This window comes from Schistocerca serialis, chromosome 2 (genome assembly GCF_023864345.2).
Source record: "Schistocerca serialis cubense isolate TAMUIC-IGC-003099 chromosome 2, iqSchSeri2.2, whole genome shotgun sequence".
Taxonomy (NCBI): domain Eukaryota; kingdom Metazoa; phylum Arthropoda; class Insecta; order Orthoptera; family Acrididae; genus Schistocerca; species Schistocerca serialis.
This window is the reverse complement of record NC_064639.1, coordinates 565,747,768-565,774,673: the sequence shown is the minus strand read 5'-3', so window position 1 is coordinate 565,774,673 and position 26,906 is coordinate 565,747,768. Positions and strand designations below refer to the sequence as shown.

The following is a 26,906-nucleotide window of genomic DNA, read 5'->3' as shown; positions in this document are numbered from 1 at the left end:
ATCCGACAATACTATTTTCATTAGTTGGCATGTTGGCTAAGGGTATATTCTGACGGTCTACAGAGCAATAAAGAGGAAGTAAATCGTTTCTGATTTCAGAACTCTGCACGGATAGAACTGGCGAATTGCTGTTAAATATTATTTCATTATGAGATCACGATAAGGCATCTCCTTAAAAAAATCTGCAGCCGAAATATCCGTATCTCTTTGTGCTGGATAATCACTACCATTTATTGATAATGACGAATTCTGTAACGGATTTTCTGTTTGTCGTTTCCTGTCGTCTCAACACAACAGTGCTGCCTCATTATGTGCCGTTTCTGTGTATGTGTTGTAGAAATGAGATTATTGAATTTGATAAGTAATTTACAAATATAATGCGCGTAATAGTCACATTGAAAGAGAATTACATTGCAAAACTGATACCATGGTGTAATGGATGTATGTCTGAAGGTGCACGAAATCAGTAAATAAGACATTAAATTTACTGAATTATTTATTTGGAACACTGTATTGTTTACAGTTTCTGTTCCTGAGGAAGCTGGAACAGCCGGTCACTAGAGTGGTGCCCTTACGAGATGCCGACGCCGGCGGTGCTGGAGATCCAGTCGAGGAAGGAGGTGACCCTGGCGTAGCCGGACGGGTCGCCGCTCGAGCAACCAGCGTCCGACACGAAGCTGACGACGCCGATCAGGGTGAAGCTGCCCGTCGAGCCGATTACCATGGGGCCGCCGCTGTCACCCTGCAACGTGACCACACCGTATAATCTCTGACTGGTGTAGGCCAGAACACGTAGTCCCAAACATGACAGTGTAGCGCTAAAGCTTCTAAAATAGTGCCGCTATAAGTCCATTAAATCGCTGTCCTGGAATGCTACTGTCAGTTTGGCGAGTCTACAGTTATGGCGAGTTAAGTTTAATTCAGGAAAGCCCACGCTTTACATCTCATTTTTCTTTTCACGCCGCTGACATGCCAAATTGCGTTATACTTAAATTGATTCACATTGTTTGAAACTGATTGAGGTCAGCGAATGCATTATAAGTCTACAAAATAATTTATACTGCTTCAGTTACTTCAGTACATGCAAAGCCGTTTATAGAGGTTAAACTTGAGAGACTTCTTAAAAAATGTACAATGAAGAGAAAAATGCCTTCAATATAAACATTTATGCAAAATTAGCAACAGGTACCCACATTAAGGACACCGGCCACCAATTCCAGCATATCACGAATGAGCTTATATATCGCTCAAAAGAATTAGGGGAACATGACTATGGGCGCTCCCATACTCCACTGAGCGATAACTGAGGACTAGACATGTTACCAAATTATATCTTTGTCTTCCATAAATTAGACACACAAAAAACACCATTACATCCTCGATTGTTTATATATCAAGAACTGAACTTTTCAACGGCTGTCGAAAACAAAGTGGAAACAGTCATTCATCCCGTTATCCTGGGAACTTTTAATTGGACTTTGAGCGCTTCAGTAAGGTGCATGTTCTCCGTGAGCGTTTATCACTGCCCGACACCTACGTGGCAAGCTCGGTATACGTCTCCGGAGATGCTGTGCGTTCCCATTCTCCCATGAGACCCCATGAGAGTTCTTGCAGAGTCTGTGACGGAACTGAACGAACACGGACTCCTCTGTCAAGCATGTCCCACGTATGTGCCATGCTGTGCTATTGCTTCAATGTCCAGGAGTCAAAAGACGGTCGTCTCATTGCCTCTGGCACTAGAAGGATCTGTTCGCCTGGCGACAAGGCGACCACGGACTGAGGATCAGTATGACTGTCAACTTTGAAGCCTCCCCACAACATCACAGAACTTGGAAATTGTTGATTTCCTGGACAACATTTGGCAGGTGCCCCTCGCTATGGGCCTTCGCACACGAACAAGGCCATCGCCTTGCGTCATAGAATATCTGGCCTCCTCTGTCGTCAATTGACACAGGAACGGCGGAAATGAAGACGTGCTGCAGGATGTTGTCGTGTCATGCGGGGTGCTCGAACAGGACGTCTGGTTGGTAAGATCCAATCCCGTAACCCATTTACTGTAGTCTGATCGGACACAATGGCTCCTCTGGCTCTTTTGAGGTCGTTTTGCACATAGATGACCAGATATCGGTATTCACATTGGGTTATAATGTGTCGGAGAAATTATCCAACTCGCTTTGTGTACTGATCTTTATCCCTGCAGCGTATCCGCAACTTATCGATGATACATGAAGAGGCATAGGCATCTGCAGCAATACCACTGAAAATCCATCCTTTTTGGATGAAACAGACCTCCCTTGCAACTTGCACTGCTTTAAGATGTAGCAGTGCCTGTGCTTGGTTGATGTCAATTTCCATCTGTGTACCGCATTAGTAAACACTGAGACACTGGTACTCACTTCCTTCTGAGGGGTCACCTGACGATGTAACGCACAGCACAGCCAGTAGATGGCGAATCATTTTTATTGTTGCCTACTTTGAAACTGAAGTTCTCAAGCCATCCAATAAGACCACAGGACTGCCTTTATCAAAATAGATTAACTTACCGGACGTTGATACACATGTTCCCCCAATTTCTTTGAACAGCACAACGGGCGCCACATGAACTCGTATGAAGAACTAGAGAACTAGAAATCTTCATTCATGGCACAGTTTATGGTAAAATACTGCTAAATGACAAGGCAGAAAAAATTTCTTCAAAAATGTCTCGAAGGTTGTGTGCTTGTTTTATTAATTGAAAAGAATTAACTGAAATAAAAACATATTCTCTCAACGTTATTGAATAGCAAGGAAATATGAAATAGTCGTACTGTCTGGTGCTTTCCATGACATAAATATGCTTATATAAAAAACTTGCACTCGCTCAGTAACTGAAATAAGTTTATCTTAGTAGTATGCTCTGGGACATGAACATTTCAATATGAAAGTGCCAAGTGATCATGATGATATGTTTATTATTGTGCTCTGTGTGGTAGACATAGATCTTCCAAAAAATCTGAGTAAATACATTAATGAAATAATGTGGAAATAGAATTGACTTTTAACAAATTAATCCTTCCGTACAGGGATGAATTTGGGTATATAATCTCACTGGCACACCCAGCAAATAATCCTCATCGCACTACAGATTAATGTGCACGTAACTGTAAAGCACCTGGTGATAGCAACATGCTGCCGAAACACGTCGTGCTAATAAATTTAGGTAAAAAGCTGAAACAGTATATATTAATTTATAAACAGCGTAAGGTGTATATTCAGTATGACAGTCCTTTCATTCCATGTCTCTCATTGCCTTTCCATGAGCTAAATACTCATTCCTTATTGGTCTCCGAAGATATCCTACTATTTTCAAATAGGTTCAAAAAATGTGTGTGAAATCTTATGGGACATACCTGCTAAGGTCATCAGTCGCTAAGCTTACGCACAACTTAACCTAAATTATCCTAAGGACAAACACACACACACCCATGTCCGAGCGAGGACTCGAACCTCCGCCGGGACCAGCCGCTCAGTCCAGGAATGCAGCGCCTGAGACCGCTCGGCTAATCCCGCGCGGCCCAACATAGGTAGAAGATTTTTAGGAAATCAGCACTGCTGTAATTGCATGTACAGGCTGTGTCTGTGATTGCAACTTCCACTCTGAGATGAAGAGGTTAACACAGGAAGGGAATAAGTGGCGGGTCGCATCAAACCAATTAGAGAACTGATGACCAAAAAAATCTGTATTAGTTTTAATGAGTACAACGGTAGGTACTTACGTTGCAGGTGCTCTGTCGGTTGGAGCCGGTGGCGCAGAGTGTTGAGGAGACGATGACGCCTCCGTAGTACTGCTGGCAGAGCGAGTTGGAGATGACGCTCAGCGTCGTGTACTGCAGCGTGCTGGCCGTGTTGCCGTCTGGAAACACACCACACGGCCTCCTCTTACCCTTCCCGAATGCTGTCACAGGTGATAGCCTCACTAGTGGCATCAAGCTGCCGTTTGACTGTTCAGTTGCCAAGACAGTTCTTTATGGTTTATGTCTGTCCGTCCTTCTGATTGGAGGTTTGATGGACTTCGGCCGTTCACTTATGTAATAAAATGGAACACTTGCAGCCGTCCTTTCGACGTTACTTATAATATAGCTACCAGTTTCGGTGATTCAATACACCATATTCAGACCATAACTGACTCTCAGAGTGTGAACTCCAGTCGTACACGCTACCCCTTCAGTGGGCAACACCTATGAACTGGTTATCGCAGGCTTCTGTAACAGCGATGTCATGTCTCCAGCCAACAACTTACTTGTTAGTTGCAGGCACAACATCGCTGTTTGCACAGTTCATAGATGTCGGCCACTGATGGGTTCGTGTATAGCACTGGAGTTTACACAGTTAAGGCCTAAAGATGGTATAATGAATCACCGAAACAGGTAATTACACAATAAATAACATCGAAAGGACAGCTGCAGGTGTTCCATTTTATTACATAAGTTCTTTATGATATTACGTCACGAAATTTCTCAGATAATGCAAAGCAGCTAGTGGGCCGAACAAACTCAATAAATCGTTGTGATGTATTTCATATTATATATTTCTCATCACATACATGATTTGTTTGTAACGCTTTATTAGGCCAACAGGGGTAACATGATATTTGTTTTTACTCACAAATGTAACATTTAAGTGAGTATTAACAGAACCAATAATGACAAGTTCAAGCTATGTGGCTTGTTATTGAACTGGTAGTGCAATAACAGAGAATCATAAGTTTGATTTCGAGTTCCAATATACAATATAAACTTCTCTCATGTGTTAAACAGAGACGATTATCCGCTAGAGATTGCTGGTTAATCTACGCTAGCTGATGACCTTCCAACGCGAAATGTACACTGCATCTTCCAGAAGAAATGATGCTATAAGCAGCACGAAGTAGATGCGATGTGTATTCTAAAGCTGCAAAGCCAAAACCAGTGGTTAGTATCTCATTTTTACAGTCATAAGCCTTACATGGAAACAGTCTTCATATTCTTGTTTCTGTATAATCTTGTTTTACCGATCTTTATCAACAGTCAGCGCTAAAGGTTCTAATTTTCCTCAGCTTTTACATTTTAATAATGCCCAACCACATGTCCCATCATGCGACGATTCTTCTCTTATCAATAATCTACAGATTTATTTCGTTGATTTTATCCTTTCTAACACGTCCTCATTACGTATTTCATTTCTTAACTTAAATTGTAACATCCTTATGAGGCACCTGCTATAAAAAATTAATGGTTCTTTTCTTTGCAGTCTTACATAAACAAATTAAACTGTAGCACTACTGAGAACAGTCCTCTCCATATCTAGCTCAATTGTTGACACTAACAGATTCCTTCTACATGCTAATGTGGTTTTTGCTTCCACCTTACAACTCTAGTATTTCATCCTAGACACTACAATCGTCACATTCTACTTACAGTTTATTCCACTACTCTGATGTTCATGTCTTATCCGGAGAACTATGAGGGCATCCTGGTACCAGAGGTCTTTTTTACCGATATAGGAAGACATAAGTTTAATTGAATTTTCTCGAAGCTACAGAAGTCACTTATTTCTACTACCCCCAACTCCAATGGTCAACTTTCGTTCAGAATGTCACCAATCAGTCCAGGAACCCCGGAAACTGTGGTATCGACACTAGTCTCGTTCGTTTCACTTTTATTTTTTTTCCTGTCATCCCCTTAAGATCCACACCCTTGCCCTACGCATTTTTTAGGCTACAGCATTATTTTTTAAATAATGAGTTATTCGTATCTAGTTTGGTTTGAAATTTCCTGAACTAAAACGTTATCACTTTACACCCTGTCTGTAACTGTCTCCTCATACGTAGCCATATGTGTACCAAATTTTGTGCAAATTGCTTCAGACGTTCCATAACTATGCCGAAATAACACATACTACATATATAGTTTCTTCTAGGAGAAGAATGTCACCTTCATACCTCTTCATTGACACTTTTGTATTCTTGATTGGAGCGTGCATTCGCATTCGCCATTCCCGTCTCCACAAAAAGTTAACCGTCAGTATTCATGAACTGCACCTCTCCTACACACTATTTAATATTAGTTAGCTTTACTCAGTTTTTGCAGAAGTTATACTTACTCATGTATGTTTATACCGTTTTCTATAACCTTCGCAATTCTGACTGTCGTATTCCACGTTACATACGTGATGATTTTTTATTAATCAATTTTCAAATGCAAATTCCGAATTATTCTTGGCTATCTGTCAGTACCTCATGAGTATTCATTTGTATTTTTCTATTTATACAGTCAGCAAATTATGAAACTGCCATGTCCAGTTGATCATGTGGTGGGTCCTAGCGTTAGCTGATTGTAATTATTGCGGCAGGTTGAGTACAGTGTCTTTCTGGTACCGTAGTAGTACATTTCCTCTCTCGGGCCTCATTGATTTTGCTGATCCAGAAGGTACCTCAAGCAAACTTGTGGCACTGACGGGGTTACTCAGAGGCGTGCTACTTTTACTCAGATCACTCAAAATTTTACACGTTGTAACGTAGTCTTACATTTACAGACTTATTGTCGCTAACTGCCTTACGATTCCTTTGCAAGGACTTTAGAGGTGAGGTGTAATGAAGAAGCATACAAGACGCCGCCACTTGTGAACGGGAGTGTGTACTTACTATCGGCAGTCAGACCCCAACCGCTGACAGTAGCAGACTGGCCCTCGTAGCTGTTGCCCGCCTGTGAGCGAGAAGGCAGGTTCACCAGAGCGATGTAACCTGCAAGAATAGAAAAATTTGTCAGGTACAGGGAAATGATTCAAACAAAATCTTTTTAGAATTAATATTCACCCTGTAGCGGAATGTGGGCTACTGCTGGCAGGTTAAAACTGCGAGCCGGTCCTGCACACAATTTTGATCTGCCAGGAAGTTTCCTTTCACATGCCCCAGATTTCTTACAGGAGTGCGAGTCCCGCAGTGTATGCAGGATAACTTTTTTGAAGTTTGGAAGGTAGAAGATAAGGTTCTAGAGGAAGTAAAGCTGTGAGGGGAGGGGGGCCTCGTGAGTCGTGCTTGGATAGCTCAGTCGCTAGGGCACATAAGCGAGAGGCAAAGATCCGAAGATCGAGTGCTGACGTTGCACTCGGTTTTAATCAACCAGGAAGTTTAAAAATGCTTTTACATTTCCAAATATTCCCCTGGAAGAATCGATACTTAGAACCCCTGGAGAAATCAGTTCCCAGAATCTACGATCTTTCTTGAAAACATCTCTAGTGATGAAAATACCTAAACAGTCAACACATACGGATGAATTTAGTACTTGAATAAACGTACGACATACACTTGGTTTTGAAATGTCGTTCATCGAAATAATTACAATGAATTCGAAAAATGTCAGCACTCAACTCACAGTTTGTGAGAAACCAAACTTTTTTAACTACCTAAATAAGTGCAAACCATCGCGCACGGTCTCTCTCTGATTTTTAAGAAGTACTAGTCCAGAAAATTTCCTGTGACATTTATTTCGGCCTTAACTGTAGATGATAAAACGATATGAATTTTCAATGGACATTTGTCGTGCTATTTCTTGTAACTGATCTTCCTGCAAAAGACATAGCTTGGATGTTTCGTTTAAAAGAATAGCTTCATGTTCATAGAACTTATGTGTAAATCAGTTAGGTCAGCTAAACTATCTAAAAATCAGTGCCTGTTAGTGGATTCCAACAAACAAGGGACAAAGCTAAAAATAGCCACGATGGACCTGGTTACTTCGGGATGTCAAAACTAATCGTGGAGACCAATTACACCGAGAGGAGCCTTTAAAATCTGCTGAAAAAGACAATACGATTTTTATGAATATAAGCAATGATTCTCAGAACCTGTAAATCAAGAACTGGCCGATGTTTTTAAGACAAGCATCAAAAAGAAAAGCGTTACGCCTGAAACCAAGAATTTCGTTGGTTATACACAGCGAAAAAGACATAGGAATCAGAATTTTTTCTTCAAAATAGGCGTATATTATGGAGGTACAATAAACCCCAATAAAACATTACGACACTGGTCTCAGATTGCGAATTTGTTTGATGTCAGGTGTACAAGATATACTCGTATATACACTAGTCAGTCAGACCATTATGACCGCTGCCCACCGTGACTCGGGATGCTACACGGTGGCGTTGCGGGGTTGCGGGCACGTGACACGGCAACAAAAGTATGTAAGTGGATCAGATACGGACTGGGGACCACCCTCGCGAAGATATGACCTGCAGATGGGGAAGTCCATAGAGATACGAGACTTTGACGAAGTACAGATTATTATTACGCACAGCCTATGAACGAGCATCTCAAAAACGGCGAAGCTGGTGGAATGTTCAAGTGCCAGTGTCGTGAGCATCTACAGAAAGAGGTAGGAGGACAGTGGAACTACCACTAGACTTGTGGGGTCCGGAGGTTTGTCTGCTCTGTGAACTAGGATAGGTGATAGTCTGTGGCATCTTTGTGGCAACACAATGCTGGTGCCAGCACAGGTGCTCCTGAGCACAGTTTTCGTCGTACATTGGGTAACATGGAGCTCTGCAGCAGACCATCCCTACGTGTTCACATGTTGACCTAACGACATCGTCATTTAAGATTGCACTGGGGAACATGGGGATTCGACCGCCGATCAATGGATACGTTTAGGTCCTTCGGGTGAATCACATTTTTTTCCACTAGGTCGAAGGTCGTCACCACAAACTCCGTCATCGAGATGAACGGGGGCTCGAAACGTGCAGTGCGCCACGTACGCAAGCTGGTCGGATCAGTATTATCCTATGGAAGACATTCTCCTGCGGTTGCATAGGACCTTTGGTAGTAAGCGAAGACACGTTGACAACTGCGAGCGACCTGCTTCTCTTCACGCTTGACGCCTTCCCTGATGGTTCAAGTGGTTCAAATGGCTCTGAGCACTATGGGACTCAACTTCTGAGGTCATCAGTCCCCTAGAACTTAGAACTACTTAAACCTAACTAACCTAAGGACTCGTGAAATCTTCTCGGGTGATCAGCCGATTGAAGGCGTCGTCTTCTCGCAACGTTTCGAAGGGTTTCGTACCCATCATCTTCAAGCGAAGTGTCGAGATGCTGTGTTGCGCGGTCCTATAAAGGCTCCTGGACCAGTGACTGATTCCGGGCGCCGACCAATCAGGTGCCTGCGGAATCGGCCGCCGCGCCAGTGGTGGAGGGTTCGCGGCGCGGACCGGGCGTCGAGTCCCTGCCGGTTCCTAATACGTCTGTGGCCGCTACCGTCTTCGTGCCGGAGCGTTCTCTTCTAATTTTAGTTATTGCGGGATTCCAAGCTGTACTAAGTTGGAAACCAGTGTCTCGATTGATCAGGTTGCTGTTCAACCGAATTTCTACAGCCTTCGTACCCTCTTTGAGGGTACGAAGAAGCTGTGTGACGCTAAAGGATTTTGGGATTCAGTTTTCAAAGAGGCTGTAGAAATTCGGTTGAACAGCAACCTGATCAATCGAGACACTGGTTTCCAACTTAGTACAGCTTGGAATCCCGCAATAACTAAAATTAGAAGAGAACGCTCCGGCACGAAGACGGTAGCGGCCACAGACGTATTAGGAACCGGCAGGGACTCGACGCCCGGTCCGCGCCGCGAACCCTCCACCACTGGCGCGGCGGCCGATTCCGCAGGTACCTGATTGGTCGGCGCCCGGAATCAGTCACTGGTCCAGGAGCCTTTATAGGACCGCGCAACACAGCATCTACTCGTGATGTCGGGACGCGGAAGTGGACGCAAAGCTGCTGCCTTGGCGGAGTTGCTGCTCACGTTAGCAGGACCAGCCGGGAAGAAGAAGAAGTCTACACCGCAGTGCTTTCGCTGCCAAAAGCTTGGCCACGTTGCCAAGCAATGCAGCGGAGCAGTCGCGTGCTTGAAGTGTGCGCAAGCACACGACACACGCGACTGCAAGAAGCCGAAGGACGCCCCCTGCACTTGCGCCAACTGCGGCGGCGCTCACGCGGCAAATGCGCGTTCCTGCGCCTACAGAAGAAATTGGCGGGGACCGGCGAAGAAGACCCAGAAGCAAGTGACCACCACACACGAAGAGGTGGTCACTTGCACAGAAGACGACGTGACCAAGCGCCTTAACGGCGCCGTGGAGGAAGCCATGTCCGCCTTCAAATCCGCCATGGCGGAAGAGAGGGCGGCCATGCTGGCGGAACTGGGCGAGGCTCGGCGTCAGATCGCTGAGCTGACGCAGGGGCTTCGCTCAGCCAAGGCAGCTTCCGCCGCAGCGGTCGACACCGCCAGCCAGACGACTCCTCCACGTGAGAAGAAGTTTGCGTCGGTGGCCACGCAGACCGACGTGCCTGCCGAAGGGGAGGCAACACTGCCCAAGACGGACGCAGAAGCAGAAGCGCAAGAAGAAGGGTGGGAAGAAGTCCCATTCCTCCCGCTTCCCGATATGTACAGCGCAAGCGCTGTGACGCAGAAGCTAGCTGCATCGCTTCGCGATGGTACATATCCCCACCATGACAACCCTTATCCTTTCGTTCCTCCTAACATTTCTAAACCTTCACCCCCACACCAACCAGTTGCGTACCCAGAAGGCCTTGTTGGTCTTTCCAGGGAGGATTACGAACTGATCAATTCCTTCCCCATATTCACTGAGTGGCAAATGCGCTACGTCATCTTCGCTCTGGTCCACGGAGAGTACGAGAGAGCAGGATACACCATATCCACTATCCCAACCGAGGGAGAGCCCTCAAGTAAGAAGAAGAAGAAGAAAATCCGTCATAACGACAAAGTCAAGAAATAGGACATCGGCACTCCTTGCCAGTTGAGAAAAACCTATTAGTAAAGAAAGAAGATTCAAGAGTCCCAGGGGAGTAAAGGCCAACAGGCCACAAACTTCCACCTGAACCTCCTCACAGAGAGGAAGTCAGAAAAGGAGCAGCAGGCAGGCAGCATCTCGACAGTCGCTCGGTGACAGTCGTACTGTGCAGTGATCGCGTGCGGAGCTGCAGGAGCGCATACGATACTACACCGAGCCATAGGGACCTGCTTGCGGGTTACGTCTCGAGGGTGCGTAAAGCTTTGAAACTTACGCATACCAAGGACGCAGGAGTGGCCAACTGAGTTTTTGTTAAAACACAGTTTGGCGCTCAACATCATCTGAGGGCAAAGCAACCTCAGGTATTATTTAGAGCAGCATTGTCGTGCTTTTCGCCGCTGCGGATATGTCTTGTGCAGGTGATGCCTTGGGGTCGAAGCGGTCTTCCGCTGTCGACAAAAGGCGCGTCTTGTTGTTGCCGCGGGCCGCGTCGTCGGCCGTCTCGAGCACCTCGGCTGCCGCAGAGCCAGGCTCTGCCCCCCCCAAGGTTAGGGTAAATGTGGGCCAGGACCTGGGAGCCGGCCGCGGAACCGCAGAAAAGGTTTCCGCCGCCGCCGATCAGACCTCCGCGTCCACTAGAATAGTAGGGCCAGCAATGCAGCCGGGCTACCTAACGGTGTCAACGACGGCTGTAACTGGCACCCCCCTGGCAGCGCCCCCCCTCACCGCTCCGGATGTGGCAAATGACACAGCAAGTAACGCCACCCTACACAAAACACCAACATCCTCATACATTGTCAGTACTTGCAATCCCGCCCCTCCCAACCTCGTCCTATCTCCGCTCCTGCTTGCCCACGCCACCGGCACACTCCCCGAATTTCTCACATCCATGAAGAATGGCAAGCAGATGCCCCGTCTGCCGACCAAAATCCTCCCCAAACCCACCCCCTCGTCTCAGTCCTCCACCCGTTCCAAATACCTTAAATCCCCCCCACACAAGTCCACCACAACAAAGCAGCGGCGTGTAAAGAAGGATAGGAAGGAGAAGCACTCCAAGGGGAAAAAGCAATCCACCACCCCCACCCTAACCACGTCCACACCCTCCGAGGAGCCTGCGCCCCCGACAGCACCTGTCGTCGTTCTGGGAGGGGACCAGGAAACACCGGAACTGGAAGGGAACCATGTAACTGGGCAGGATTCGGATGGTTTCGTGCTGGCGAAGAAAACGTTTCGCCAGCCGAGGCTTCCGCCAGCCCGGGGAGTGGAACCCACCCCAAACAGATTCCAGGTGATTGCTGAGGAGCCAGCGTTAACAGAAAACACAACGCAAACACAGAACCAAGTCGCCCACCACCTCCCCCCGATTGTCGCAGAGTTTCCTCAAAACTACGAGGAGCTCTTTGAGTTGCTCAAGACAGAAATCGAGGGAGGCAGTTTCCAGGCAAAACCTGCCGGTGGAGACAAAATAAAAGTCACAGTACACACACTCGAACACTACAACACAGTCAAAGCACTGTTCAACACAAGAAGCATACCTCACTACACCTTCCCAACAACAAAGACACGAAACAGAAACATAGTCATCAGAGACCTACCAAGACGAGTATCCCCACAGGCAATCAAAACAGACTTGACTGCCCGGGGGTATGTCGTCAAGGTAGTACAGCAAATGGGCAGCATAAACAGTAAGTGGCCGCTGTACCAGGTAACACTCCCAGACATACCACAAAACAAGAGGGAGATCACGATGGTCCTGGCAGTCCCTGTCACCACGGAGCCGCTGCGCCGTAAAAACAAGACGGTGCAGTGCTTCAGGTGTCAGGGCCTGAACCACATCGCTGCGCACTGCAACATGCCAGTGAGATGCAGGAAGTGCGCCGAGGCCCACGACACCAGGACATGCACACTCCAGCACACGGACCCACAAATAAGGTGCGCGCTGTGTGGCAAAAACCACACAGCGGGTTACCAAGGTTGTGAGGTCCACAAAAGACACTCACAGCAGGCAAAGGGCGCAAAGGCCGCCCCCCACACACGCAAACAGAACACCACAAACCCAACCACTCACACAAGAAAACAAAATACAACAACACACACAGACAAGGCCTGGGTAAAACCAAGGCCGGACACACCGAGGGCGACATACGCGGAAGTGGTTTCTCCCCCGAGGAACCATGAAAGCGTGGCCCAATCACCACAACACCAGACACAACAAAGAGAACAACACCGGGATATACACAGCACCAACGGCCAGGTCCACCACGACGGAGGAAGCTCTAGGGAACCCCACACACACTCCCCCCCCATGGATCAGTTGTTAGGCGTAATGGTGCAGACCATGAACCTCGTCATGGAAATGATGAAGGAATTCAGGGAAGCCCAAAAGCAGAACACACAGATCCTCGTTGCCCTCCAGGCAACAGTCCAGCAGTCGCTCCCCTCTGCGACTTCCTCAGTAGTTTCAAAACCCCATCATGGATAGACGACCAAACATCCATGGCCTGACAATGTGCGTCTTTAACGCAGACGGCATTGTTAACCAAGAGGTCGAGTTCAGAGAACTCATGAAGGAGTTCTCCATCGACATATGCATGATGGGGGAAACCCACTTAAAACCGGGAATAAAAGCGACAGTCCCCAACTATGTTAGCTATCGCAAAGACAGGCCAACCCAAGGCGGAGGAGTGGCCATATACATAAAAAGAGGGATCCCCCACCACCAGGTATTCTTACCAGCTACCAATAAAATCGAAGCAGTGGCGGTGGAAGTAGCCACTGCCACTGGACCCCTAACAATCGTTGCAATCTACCGACCCCCACAAGACCAGATAGATGAGGGAGACATAGCTACTCTAGGGCAAATTGAAGGCAAACTCATAATAGGGGGCGACTTCAATGCCAAACATCCTGATTGGAATTCTAGAGTAACCTCCAGAGCAGGCGCCAGATTGCAACAACTAGCGCGCAACCACCACTTCGAAACATGGGGTCCAGTCGAGCCCACACATTTTCCAAAAAATGGAAGCAGGCCCGACGTGTTGGATATAGCTCTCACTAGGAGGATTACGGGGTTTGTGACCGCGAGGACGATCAACAGAATGTCCTCCGACCACAACCCAGTGATCCTAGAGGTCGACGTGGGAGAATGGGTAGCACTCCCACGGTACCAGACGTCTTACAAACGTACAAACTGGGAGCGATACCGAGAAACTGTCGCCTCTGATATCGCTCGCGCCCCGCCACCTACTGCCGAAACAGTAGAACAAGCGCTACAAGACCTAACAGGCACCATCTTGCAGGCAGCGGAAGAAGCCACCCCTCCACAAAGGGATGGCCCGCCGCCGCAAATACAGCTCCCGGAACACTTGCTAGCTCAAATTCGACAAAAGAACAGAGTGGCAAAAGAGTGGAAGATAACCAGAAACCAGGCCACAAGGAGGCTGCTCAATCGTCTACAGAGAGAACTGAAGGTAGCGCTCAATGAGCACAGAAACCAGCAATGGCAAAACCGCCTCTCAGCCCTCAAAGTAGACGATCACACACTTTGGCAAGCAACCAAACAATTCACAAGAAGACGCGCTAGGATGCCGCCACTGCATGGCGAGCGGGGTATGGCCTACAGCCATGCTGAAAAGGCCAACGCCCTCGCTGACACTTTCGAGAAGCAGTTCCAAGCGGCTGAACCCCAGGATGATGAGCATGAAAGGGTGGTCCGTCGTCAACTGGCTGTCTTCCTCAATGCTGAGGAGGACCCAGAAGACGAACCCACAGTTTTTGCCCCCGAAGACGTGGCAAAAGTAATTAGGTACCTCCCCTCCAAAAAGGCGCCAGGACATGACAATGTCACCAACCAGTTGGTCAAAAACCTCCCACCCACGGCGATCGAACACCTCGCGAACGTCTTCAACGAGATTACTCGTACCCGCGAGTTCCCAGCTTGCTGGAAACACGCGGAAGTGGTCGCAATACACAAACCAGGGAAAGACCCTCTGTTCCCGCAGCACTACAGGCCGATTAGCCTCTTGCCAACTCTCAGCAAGATCTACGAGCGCCTCCTGCTAAGACCCATACAAGAACACATCACCAGAGAGCAAATTCTGCCGGATTTCCAATTCGGATTCCGGCAGAACCACTCTGCCCCACAACAGATCATGAGAGTGGTTGAAGCAGCCACAGAGGGCTTCAACCACAGAGGCTACTGCGGGATAGTGCTACTTGACGTAGCCAAGGCCTTTGACTCAGTATGGCATAGAGGGCTACTCTACAAGTTGTACACCCAAGGGTTCCCCGGGAGTATAGTTAAACAGATTAAAAGCTATCTCTCGAACAGAACTTTCTCTGTCAAAGTAGAAACGTCCACCTCCACCAGAAGGCGTATTCGTGCTGGGGTGCCACAGGGATCGGTCCTGGGGCCCGTTTTGTACAGTCTGTACACTGCGGACACACCAACGGCCCCCCTGGTGCACACTGCACAGTACGCTGACGATACAGCCTTCTACACAAGAAACGCGAACAAGGACCTGGTCATCCGTAGGCTACAAAGAGTTTTAGATGACACAGAAACTTGGGCCCGTCGCTGGCGAATCACCATCAATTCTGAAAAGACGCAGGCGATGCTGATCACCCGTAGGCTCGGAAGGCGCGAACCTCCTCAACGGCCCCCCCTCCACCTTCACCTAAACGGAACCCAACTCCCCTGGCGCAGAACCGCCAAGTACCTTGGCGTAACCTTGGACTCTCGTCTTACGTGGAAACCCCACATAGACGAGGTCCATAGGAAGGTCTGCGCCAGAATGTCCATCCTGTACCCAATCCTCAACTCATCCAGCTCCCTTTCCTGCTCAGTAGGAGTGAACGTGTACCAGGCCCTGATCCGGCCAGTCATGGAATACGCGTGTCCTGTCTGGGGATACGCGGCGAAGCAGCACCTGGACAAACTCCAGAGGCTGCAGAACCGCGCCCTCAGGAGGGCACTGCGTTTACCCCTTGGATTCCCTATCGACGATTTGCATGCCGCTGCGGAAATCCCACTACTGAGAGAGCGTTTTCAAGACCTGGCGAGGGCCTTCTATGAGGGTACTTCCAGGTCGGGAAGCGCTCTCATCCACTCCCTAGGTCGGTATGACATGTCCCGCGATAAACACAATCGCCCCATGACGATCTTCGACGACTAAGTCGAAGAGAAAAATCCCAATACCCATTCCCAAATCCTACTCCTACCCAAAATGCTACAACTATCTCGCCAAACCTCAGGCAAGTACCAGACTCACACAGAACAAACATCACATCTCACAGACATAAAAAAAGTACAGAAATAATCACACACACAAGTACACAGGGGAGTAAAAGCCGAAAGGCTACAAACTCCCCCTCACACTTCCCCAAAGAGGGGAAAGTATTAGATGTAAGCAGCAGCATCTCGACACTTCGCTTGAAGATGATGGGTACGAAACCCTTCGAAACGTTGCGAGAAGACGACGCCTTTACTCGGCTGATCACCCGAGAAGATTTCACGAATGGAATACGCCGAGAAAGTCTCAAATCACATTTAACCTAAGGACATCACACACATCTATGCCCGAGGCAGGATTCGAAACTGCGACCGTAGCGGTCGCGCGGCTCCAGACTGTAGCGCCTAGAACCGCTTGGCCACCCCGGCCGGCAAACCCCTGATAGTGATGTCATCTTTCAGCAGTGTAATTGAGTCTCAGAGCCAGAACCGTGCTATAGTGGTTTGAGGTCAGTATAGTGAACTCAGGTCGATGTCTCGGTGACCCAATTCTCCTGACGTAATTCCAATTGAACCCATCTCGATCGCTATCGGGCCCCATCACCGCGTACGCAAATCAGTGGCCCGTTATTTACGCAAATTACTTGACCTGTGCGTAGGCATCTAATGCTACATACCTCCACAAACTTACCAACAAAATTTAGGATTCCTGATACACAGAATCAGTGATACATTTCGTTCCAAAGACGGACAAACAAACTATTAACCTGATGGTCTTAATGTTTTGGCTCATCAGTGTACAATCAATTATTGACACACGAAAATTTGTGCCGGACAGGGATTTCCAGCTTATCACGACCGACCGCCGTAATCACACGAGAGGTTCTAGGTGCTTCAGTCTGGAACCGTGCGACCTGCCTCGGGCATGGATGTGTGTGATGTCCTTAGGTTAGTTAGATTTAAGTAGTTCTAAGTTCTAGGGGACTGATGACCTCAGAAGTTGAGTCCCATAGTGCTCAGAGCCATTGGAACCATTTTTGAACTTAAACCTCGTTATGCCACACTTTCAACATCCACTAACGCACATAATGTCATTCCCGCGACGTGGAGAAAGCAATGCTATTATCGTCGTTTTCAGCCCATCTAGGCACGCATTACTTATTTCATTTTGCGTGTCTGAAGGAAAAGGCAATGATGACAACCCACGGCTGTATTAAACATCACGAAACTTGTTCGCAGATTGCGAATTCGCTCAACGTCACCTGTAGTACGGATAGATATATGTACAATCCATTAGTGACACGTCAAAATTAATGCCGTGTGATGTTCCAGTTTCCACATTTTAAAAAATGAGAAATAACACATAAATTTTTATGTCCTGCTGAAAATTACAAAACTGATGTAGGAGTACTCTCAAGTATCACTCAACAAAGCAAACTTGGTTCCGTGTCAGGGTGGAAGTAGCATCCTAGAAAGGAGATGTAGATGTATAAATTATCTACGCTTCGTTATCGTAAGAAGTAAAGCATCTAAGCGTGTTAATCGAGTACTGCGCTATAAAGTGACTGCCAGGGTGCTGTAAAAGTGCAGAAAGACCCTTCTTTCTCTTTCCTGTCTACACTGGTAGCTGTTTTCTGTAAGATATGGCGAGTTTTCTTGGACTCTGTGTAGTATATCTATAATCAATTATTCAGTGATTTTCTATACGTTTCTCGACTACGAAACATTTGACATTTATTTAATCCATGTTTTATAGTCAGAGTTTGTATTATCCAGCAACATTACAATATTACAATTTACTGCATTGTTTTTAATACAGTGGCAGCAAAAACATACGACTTCTCATTCGGGTAGGACAGAAACAGTCTAAAAATCTTTTAAGGGTGTTTCAGGGCAGGTTGTGATGAAAAATAATTGTTAATATGTCTGAAATCTTATGGGACTTAACTGCTAAGGTCATCAGTCCCGAAGCTTACACACTACTTAACATAAATTATCCTAAGGACAAACACACACACCCATGCCCGAGGGAGGACTCTAACCTCCGCCGGGACCAGCCGCACAGTCCATGACTGCAGCGCCTGAGACCGCTCTGCTAATTCCGCGCGGCAATCATTGTTAGAAAACAGGTTCGACACCCGCATCGTTTGCGAATTAACTATCATCGATGTTAGCCAATCAGGCCGTTGAGCGCGCAAATTCAAGCGGCTCGCCAGATGCAATTAGTGTCAGTTGTCCTCATGGCGTAGATGATAGCGAACGAGACTGCTCAGACTTTGGTTTGGGTTCTATCCTTACTACTTATGTCCAATTTTTGTATCGCTCTCTTGTTCGGTTTTAGGAAACCAAATGAAGACATTTAGCGACACCGTCTTTGGTGGGCTGCTTGAATTTGAGCCCGCAACGGACCGATTGGCTAACTTAACCACCAATTAACTCGGAAACGGCACAACGTATAGCATTTTTCATAACAATTATTTCTCAGCACAACCCACCCTTCAACACCCTTACGAGCTTTTCAGACTGTTCCCGAACAGCTCTGTATTAGCAATGAAACACAGTGCTGGCACCGAGCGAGGTGGCGCAGTGGTTAGACACTGGACTCGCATTCGGGAGGACGACGGTTCAATCCCGCGTCCGGCCATCCTGATTTAGGTTTTCCGTGATTTCCCTAAATCACTCCAGGCAAATGCCGGGATGGTTCCTTTGAAAGGGCACGGCCGACTTCCTTCCCTAATCCGATGAGACCAATGGCCACGCTGTCTGGTCTCCTTCCCCAAACCAACCAACCAACCAACCAACAGTGCTGGCTGTGTTGCGATTATGAAAAATCATTTGGAAGATTCTGCATACGATCATCTGGATCTCAGTGTGGTCTTTGAAAGTTAAAATTCAGCGAAAAAAGGTTTACCCAAATATGCTTAACACGGAAAATCAGTTAGCATGAAATAAAACTGCGTTCACGACGAGATACGGAGTAATTTAATACTTTTTTAACTCGAAAAAATTATTATCTTCAGATGAACAAATATAGGCCCACCTTCTTTCTGCAGTCGCGACGATACTCAGATTTCATGACTTTTTTTCGTTAGGCTGTACGAAGCAAACGATGGCTCCTCTTGCTGCTGTTATCGCTTGTCTTTAGATACTTCCATTGCTACAGCATTTCAAATTCGGCGATTAATATGTTTAGTGAGTTGAAATCAATGAATTTTGTGTCATAATTGCTCATGCTGTTTGTTTTTATATACAGCTGCTGTAAATTTATTTTGTACTAGCAATTGCGGAAAATCGAGCCAGAACAAGTCGAGATTTTGCTTGAAATGAGAATAGAGCTACAAAGGCAGTTGATGAAAGATGAGAGTCAGAAAAGCAAATCAGAAAAGAGATTGGCTTTGTTAACTGCACACTGTCAGCGTTAATTCAAAATAGAAATCAAATTATGGCAATGTTTGAGCGCAATATTTTCCAGTCATGGAGAAGAAATATAAGAACTGTTAAACACGCTGTGTTGTTTGTTTCGTTCAAACAATTTAGGTCGCAATATGGACCCATGTCAGACCCCTTTTTTGCTGGAGAAAGCTGATTAGTTAGTGTGGCAAATTAATTGAATTTTTTGCATATGCAGGCTGCTCCGATTGTAAAAGATAGTGAACACCACATGTTCAAAAATTTTACTACAACTACAGATATGAAGCGAGAAATGTTTCCAGCACAGTGGAAAGTAGCTTCATTTACATCCGTTTACCAGATAAAACTATCATTCTTGGGGAGTCGGTTCACGGAGGAAAATCTTTAAAGATAGGTCTATGGTATTGGTACGACGCAATTCGGATGGCTCTCAAAAAGGTAGTCAAAGGTAGTCATTTGTCTATGAGACAAGTTTAAAATCATTATATTTAAGTAATATGAGACAAGTAAAACGTTGTGGATGGTGGTTGATATATTGACGGACTGGATTTCCAAATTCGATTTTCAAAAAGATTAAGTCATAGTTGATGATAGTCCAGAACATCACACACATCGATGCCCGCGGCAGGATTCGAACCTGCGACGGTAGCAGTCGCGTGGCTCCGGACTGAAGCGCCTAGAACCGCTACGCCACCGCGGCCGGTAAGGGCGTACAGTATCACACTTACACTCACCTACACGCTACTAATACACATACAACCTGCATATCCGCAAGAAACGGGGCCAGCACACGCAAAGGAAGTATTAAGCGATCACTGGGTTCGTATTTTTGGCAGGCTGTTCTTGGGAATTATACCATATCCTTGGGGCGGCAGTGGTTTTGCAGTGGTCCTGCAGCCAAGGCGGATAAGAACCTTCACAGAACTTTGCCGATGTAGTCTAACAACTCCTTTGTCGATAGGCGGTTGAATTTCCCAGTTAAAAATGTCACATGACATTTACATTTTTATTCATGAACTTGATGCAGTCGATGGGAACCTCGTTTCCCCGCTGTCACTGGCGGAAACACGAAGCCAGTTCTGCATACATTCCCACCGCGTCACTCCTACAATAGCTCAGTGTTGGCTTAGGGTCAAACAATTTGACCTCGGTGGTATCGTGATAGCTTCAGGAACGTAACATACATAAGCAGCCACCTCTCAAAGGAATCAACGCCTTGAGGTAGGCCGCTACATCGCAGCCAAAACGTCTCTCACTTTACTATTTTAGCATTTTAAGTATTTTATAACATGATGAAGGAATACACGATGATGGATTTTAAGGGAATGGCAACGAATTTGAGAATTAACACTGCAGTTCCTGTCTCCAACATATCATAAACGCAGAACATCATTAAAAAGGTGCTCAGCTGTTTAAAAGCTCTTTAGAGTGGCGAAATGGACAAAACGATGAACGATATCGAACAATTCGTCGAAAATTTGATGCTGGAAATGATACTTCAAAATTCCGTAAGATACTCACTATAAACTTAAAAAAAAAAAAAAAAAAAAAAAAAACAGAGTAAACTTTAGCAGGAAGTCGAATTTCTGACGAGCGAGATATCGCAGTGCTTAACACAGTAGACTTTCATTCGGGAAGACGACGGTTCAAAACCGCGTCCGGCCATCCACATTCAGGTTTCCTGTGATTTTCCAAAGTCGCTCCAGGCAAATGTCGACATGGTTGCTTTGAAAAGGGCACTGCCGATTCCGTTCTGTAATCCGAGTCCGTGCTCTACCTGTAATGATCACGCATTAAACTCCAATGGCCGGTCGGAGTGGCCGTGCGGTTCTAGGCGCTACAGTCTGGAGCCGAGCGACCGCTCCGGACGCAGGTTCGAATCCTGCGTCGGGCATTGATGTGTGTGATGTCCTTAAGTTAGTTAGGTTTAATTAGTTCTAAGTTCTGGGCGACTGATGACCTCAGAAGTTAAGTCGCATAGTGCTCAGAGCCATTTGAACCATTTGAACCAAACTCCAATGTTTCTTTTGTTTCATGGTTTAACATGGAACTCTTTTAACACCAAAAAATTTTTCAGACCCCTTCAGTTTCTTGTTAAGCACTTTTCACTGTGTTATTCTTACAAATGTCCATGTACAGAACTAAATATAATAATTATACGTTGCTTGGCACACGTTCGATGTCGCTTCGCAACATTCTGAAGTAGTTAAGACACAAAGGAATCAGAGACATTGGCCGCAAGCGGAAATTGATTTAAATCAAAGTGGAAAGTTGAAAATTTGTGCCGGACCAGCATTCGTACCTGAGTCTCCTGCTTACGAGGCAGATGCACTGATCACTACGCCATCCGCACACACTAGCCAGCTCAGCTGCACGGAGTACTCGAACACTCCTCCCGTCAACTCCAAAGTCGCTACTTTTCCACACACCACTAATGTAGCGACCCTTGCCCGTTTTCCTCAATACTCACGGCATTTTGCCGATTCCTGTTAAGAGATCATTGACAGAAAGAGCAGAAAACACGTATCCATGATTAAGATGAGGACGGCTAACAATCTCTTCAGTGTGGATTTATACCAGACTTGAACTCTTCCAGGAATCAGCGAAAGATCGCAGTAATGAGAATAATAGGCGATTGGCACTACATTAGTAGTGGGTGTATAAGTTGAGATTTTCGGTCTGGCGGGTGGCGTGGTAGGGCAGTCCGTGCAGCTGCGACGACCACTGCCTTTGTAAGCACTAGACCTGGGTTTGAATCCCAGTCTGGCACAAATTTTCAACTTTCCCCATTGATTTAACTCAATGCCCGCTTGCAGCCAATGTTCCTAATTCCTTGGCGTCTTAATTCATAGTGGCTGCTGGATCAAAAAATTGTGTCCTTTTTCAGATGTGTCCAAAAAACAGACAATAATTATATGTTCATTCTTAAGCAGTGTCGAAAACAGTTCAGTTTTATTTGCGTGTACGCTAAATTATGGCCACACGTGTGGACTTACTGCTGAGCTGCACGTTGGTGCCCAGGAAGATGACGGCGATGTCGTTGTTGAGCGTATTGGCGTTGTAGCCGGAGTGCACCGTCGTCGACCTGGTGTTGATGGTCACGCGGCCAGACTCGCTGCCGCTGCGGCGGATGCCTCCCAGGCTCACCGCCCACGTGCTGAACCTGTCGCAGCGAAAGGCCTCGTTGCGGTTACAGATGAGTATCGATGAAGGAAGAATGTACTTTTTATTTTCGTACTCAGCATTCACTAGAATTTTCTGTCTTATTCTTCTTCTTTGTTAGCGTTAGCCCCGTCTAGTACGGGCTCTGCTGTCAAGATTTCACAGATTTTTAAAATTTAACAGATTTATATTTATTTGACTTTTTCGGCCGGATACCCTTCATGCCCCCCCTCCCCCCCCCCTCCCCCCGCCCTTACCAAGCGAGGGAAGTTTTGAGCACCTCCTGTCTGTGAATCGTGTAAACTTTGTCCTGTGTCAGATCGTATTTCAACTGTTTTTGTATCGCATTTTCTGAGAGGGAATTTGAGGACCAGCCCAATGAACCTAAACGAGCCTATTTGCCTAAACATGCGTGGAAAACTACTCACTGGAAAATTTTCTGTACTTATCTATATTTCAATTTAGTAGTCGCAATTATAGCTGAAACAGCTGAAAGGATAAAAAAAAAACGAAATCTCTGACAGGTGCCCGCCGAGGTGGCCGAGCGGTTCTAGGCGCTACCGCGAGACCGCTACGGTCGCAGGTTCAAATCCTGCCTCGGGCATGGATGTGTATGATGTCCTTAGGTTAGTTAGGTTTAAGTAGTTGTAAGTTCTATGGGACTGATGACCTCAGAAGCTAAGTCCCGTAGTGCTCAGAGCCATTTGAACCATTTCTCTGACAGGTGTACGAGTGTAAGATAGTAGAGGTCAGATTGGCGAACTATGGGGCTGGTAGTGCAAACCGTCCGATGCCAGTGCCACTTTGGACCGATGTAGCTCTTGCCGAATGCCTATTGGAAACCCTGGTGAAAACTACTGTCTCGCTCGACAGGAGAGCAGTCTATAGTTGCTTCCAGCGGCTTCTTAATGAGAGTCCCAGAACCCTCTGGCACTGTAAAGCACAAAATTGTTAAGATTTTCGAGGCCATTTGTTGACAAATTGGCTGTTGGCTTCTGTCTCGGGTTTTTCAGCTAAAAATGTTTTCATGATTTTTTTGACGTTTCGTCAGCACGAGTGGTTGGCGTTGTCAAAGCTTCATCCTCAACTGCTGGTGGCGGACTGGAGTCGAGATCGCGCATGCAGATTGTGGCGGGTGGTTGTATCTGAAGTGAAGCCACTCAAGACATCTAGTGTGAGCTGTAATTATCGTGTTAAGTCAAACTTGGTAGATACACTAATGCGTTAATGCAGAACACATTTTCGCTGGAGAGAGAAAAAAATTGTTCCAGTTTTGACCACCTGGTACAAATCTCGCCCTGTGAATGCAAGAAAACGCACAGAAATGTTTCCATATGTAACGGGTTAGGAACGGGACGAGGGCAAAGAAGGTCAAACAAATGAGTAAGATGTATTGTTGATTTTGTTATAAGCCGACAGTTAAACAATTTGTCCAATATGAGCGCTGGAGACGTCGAGAGATGCTTCATCTGTAAAACGTGATCAACAGTTGCTCGCAGCAGCTCCGGTAGATACTGAGCAACGTGTTCTTGCATTCTGTTCTCCAGATCAGCCAAAGACCGAGCGTTTCCTGGTAAAAGTGTTCTTTTAGACACCCCAAAGCCAAAAATCACATGGATTCAGATCAGGTAATCTTGCAGGCCTTGCATCTGAAAAACATCTAGAGCTAAGACGTTCATGGAAGGTTGCGTTAAGCAGATCTTTCACTGGGCGAGCGACATGAGGTGCCGCCCCATCTTGCATGAAAACAGTGGTTACCACAAAGTTGCGCTCTTTCAATGCTGGAATCACATGCTGCACAAAAAGGCCTCGACAACACACAGACATCACGGCATCCTCTTCAAACAACAACGGACCGCGAACAAAGATGCTTGTGAATCCATATCATACAGTCACATAGAGCGTCTGCAATGGCTCTTCATGTATAACACGCGACTTAAAAGTAGCCCGGTTTCGGCACTTCTGTGTATTCACTGCTCCTTGTAGTGCAAAATGCGGCCCACCACTCCACAGAATATTGTCCAGCTACATGCCATCAAACTCGATCCGTATCAGAAACCGAATAGCAAATTCAGAACGGTACTGCGGATCATGAGATTGAGTTGCTGCACCGTTTAGATTTTGTACGGTTAGCATTGTGCCATACACCGCAAAACTTTCCGTACTGTTGATCACGGGATGGACAATTCTCGTGACACTGTACGAGCACTAGTACCGCCTGGGACATGTGCTGAATGGTTAGTTACAGCAACAGGAACCTCGTTAACAACTTCCAATGGGATAGGACGCCTTCCTCTTTCAGGTGCTTTATCAAGCTCACGTGTGTTTTCGAATTTCGTTAACATCTTCTTTTAACCGTTTAATGACATCGGGTGTCTCCTCAGACCTTTCAGTTGACGATACTCTCTCAATGCAGCAATGTAATTGCTGCCATTCATGTCAAACAGTTTCACTAACAGTGCACGGCCTCTCTTCTCGATAGCTATACTCTTCACTCATGTTATGGCTTGTAAAATGATAGCATGTATGTTATACCGTCATACAAATCGTGTACAGTGCCAGACTTGAACCTGGTGGCCAAAACTGGAATTAGTCTTTTTCCAGCGTAAATGGGTTCCACATTAACACGTTAGCATATCTACCAAGTGTCGCTGATGTATGATAATTACAGCCCACACTGTACCTCCATGAGTAGCTGCAAAGATTATAACCACAGCGGTATCTTTCTATCGCGCCAACGTCCGAGGGCTTCTCCGTGGTCAGTACTTACTTTACTTTTTACGATCAGGCCCAGAAGACCGTGCGCTGCTAAAAGGTTCCTCCTCCACTGGGTTCTGTTTTGTGCCTCCTGGCGCCAATCATTCTCTATTCCAATCTGCAGCAAGTTCTCATAGATTCCATCCCTCCATCTCTTCTTTGGTCTTTCTATTGGGCGTCTTCCACATGGAGTATAATCCATAGCTTTCAAAGGCCATCAGCATTTATCCATCCGACTGACATGTACCGCCCATACAAGACGCTTGGTTCTCATCAGTTCAAAAGGTTCAAATGGCTCTGAGCACTATGGGACTTGACATCTGAGGTCATCAGTCCCCTAAAACTACTTAAACCTAACTAATCTAAGGACAGCACACACATCCATGCCCGAGGCAGGATTCGAACCTGTGACCGTAGCAGCAGCGCGGTTCCAGACTGAAGCGCCTAGAACCACTCGGCCACAACGGCCGGCTTCTCATCAGTCCTACAATGTTTGGTCTATTATACATTTCGTCAAGTTCCTTCATTCTCCAGTGACCTCATTTTGTACCGGACCAAAGATCTTCCTTAAGACTTTCCACTCAAAAACAAGAAGAAGATTGTTCAAATCTGTTTCCCGGACACTCCAAGTTTCACAACCATACGGTTCTACGGGTTTGGTTCAAATGGTTCAAATGGCTCTGAGCACTATGGGACTTAACTACTGTGGTCATCAGTCCCCTAGAACTTAGAACTACTTAAACCTAACTAACCTAAGGACATCACACACAACCATGCCCGAGGCAGGATTCGAACCTGCGACCGTAGCAGTCGCGCGGTTCCGGACTGCGCGCCTAGAACCGCTAGACCACCGCGGCCGGCTCTACGGGTTTAATCATTGTTTTATACAGCTGGAGCTTTAAATTCCTCGAGAGGCCACGCGATGCAAGAGGTTGACTGAGACCAATGTATGATCGGTTGGCGACTTGGATCTTCGTTTTGATTTCTGCTTCACATGCTGCGTCTTCTGTAAAGATTACCCCAGATATTTAAATGCACGTACCCTTTTGTAGGGTCGGTTTCGACTATCAAAGGCTGGAGTGTGTCTCTTGAATAAGCATGGGTCCTGCTCATCACCAGATATTCCGTCTTTGATTCATCCTCAAGGAACCCAATTTTGCTTACTTCCGCCTCTACGCTTTCGCTCATCCGCATTAGTTCCTCCTTAGATCTGGACAACAGGACCACATCATCAACAAACGCGAGAAGGACGTGTGATTTTCTCACCGTCTACAGTCTCGAAGGTTTAACGAGAGACTTCTCTCATTATCTTTTCAAGTGTCAGATTGAATAAAACCGGTGACACACCATCTCCTTGTCCCAACCCTGTATTCATGTTGAAGCTCTCCGTGAGTTGGTTCCCGAGCTTCACTTTGCCTTTTGAATCGGTGAGACAAATTCCAACTAGGCTTACGAGTTTCTTAGGAATTCCAAACTCCGTTACGCAGTTCCTCAGGCTCTCATAGTGGATGCAGTCATACGCTTTCTTAAGATCTTTGAA

General features: G+C 46.4%; 2 protein-coding genes across 2 annotated transcripts in view; both read right to left on the bottom strand.

Moving 5' to 3' along the window:
* Positions 1-571: 571 nt before the first annotated feature.
* LOC126456228 (collagenase-like) lies at positions 572-7,441 on the bottom strand. The gene is made up of 4 exons (XM_050091980.1): positions 7,423-7,441; positions 6,662-6,760; positions 3,756-3,892; positions 572-742 (listed from the first exon to the last, which is right to left on the bottom strand). Exons 1-4 carry the CDS (start codon positions 7,439-7,441, stop codon positions 572-574), a joined length of 426 nt encoding a protein of 141 aa, XP_049947937.1.
* Positions 7,442-22,414: 14,973 nt separating this feature from the next.
* The window catches only part of LOC126456227 (brachyurin-like), a 161,849-nt gene continuing 157,357 nt past the window's right edge, over positions 22,415-26,906 (bottom strand). The window contains exon 7 of the mRNA XM_050091979.1: positions 22,415-22,610. Coding sequence (XP_049947936.1) covers positions 22,415-22,610 — 196 coding nt within the window. The remainder of the gene's footprint in view (positions 22,611-26,906) is intronic.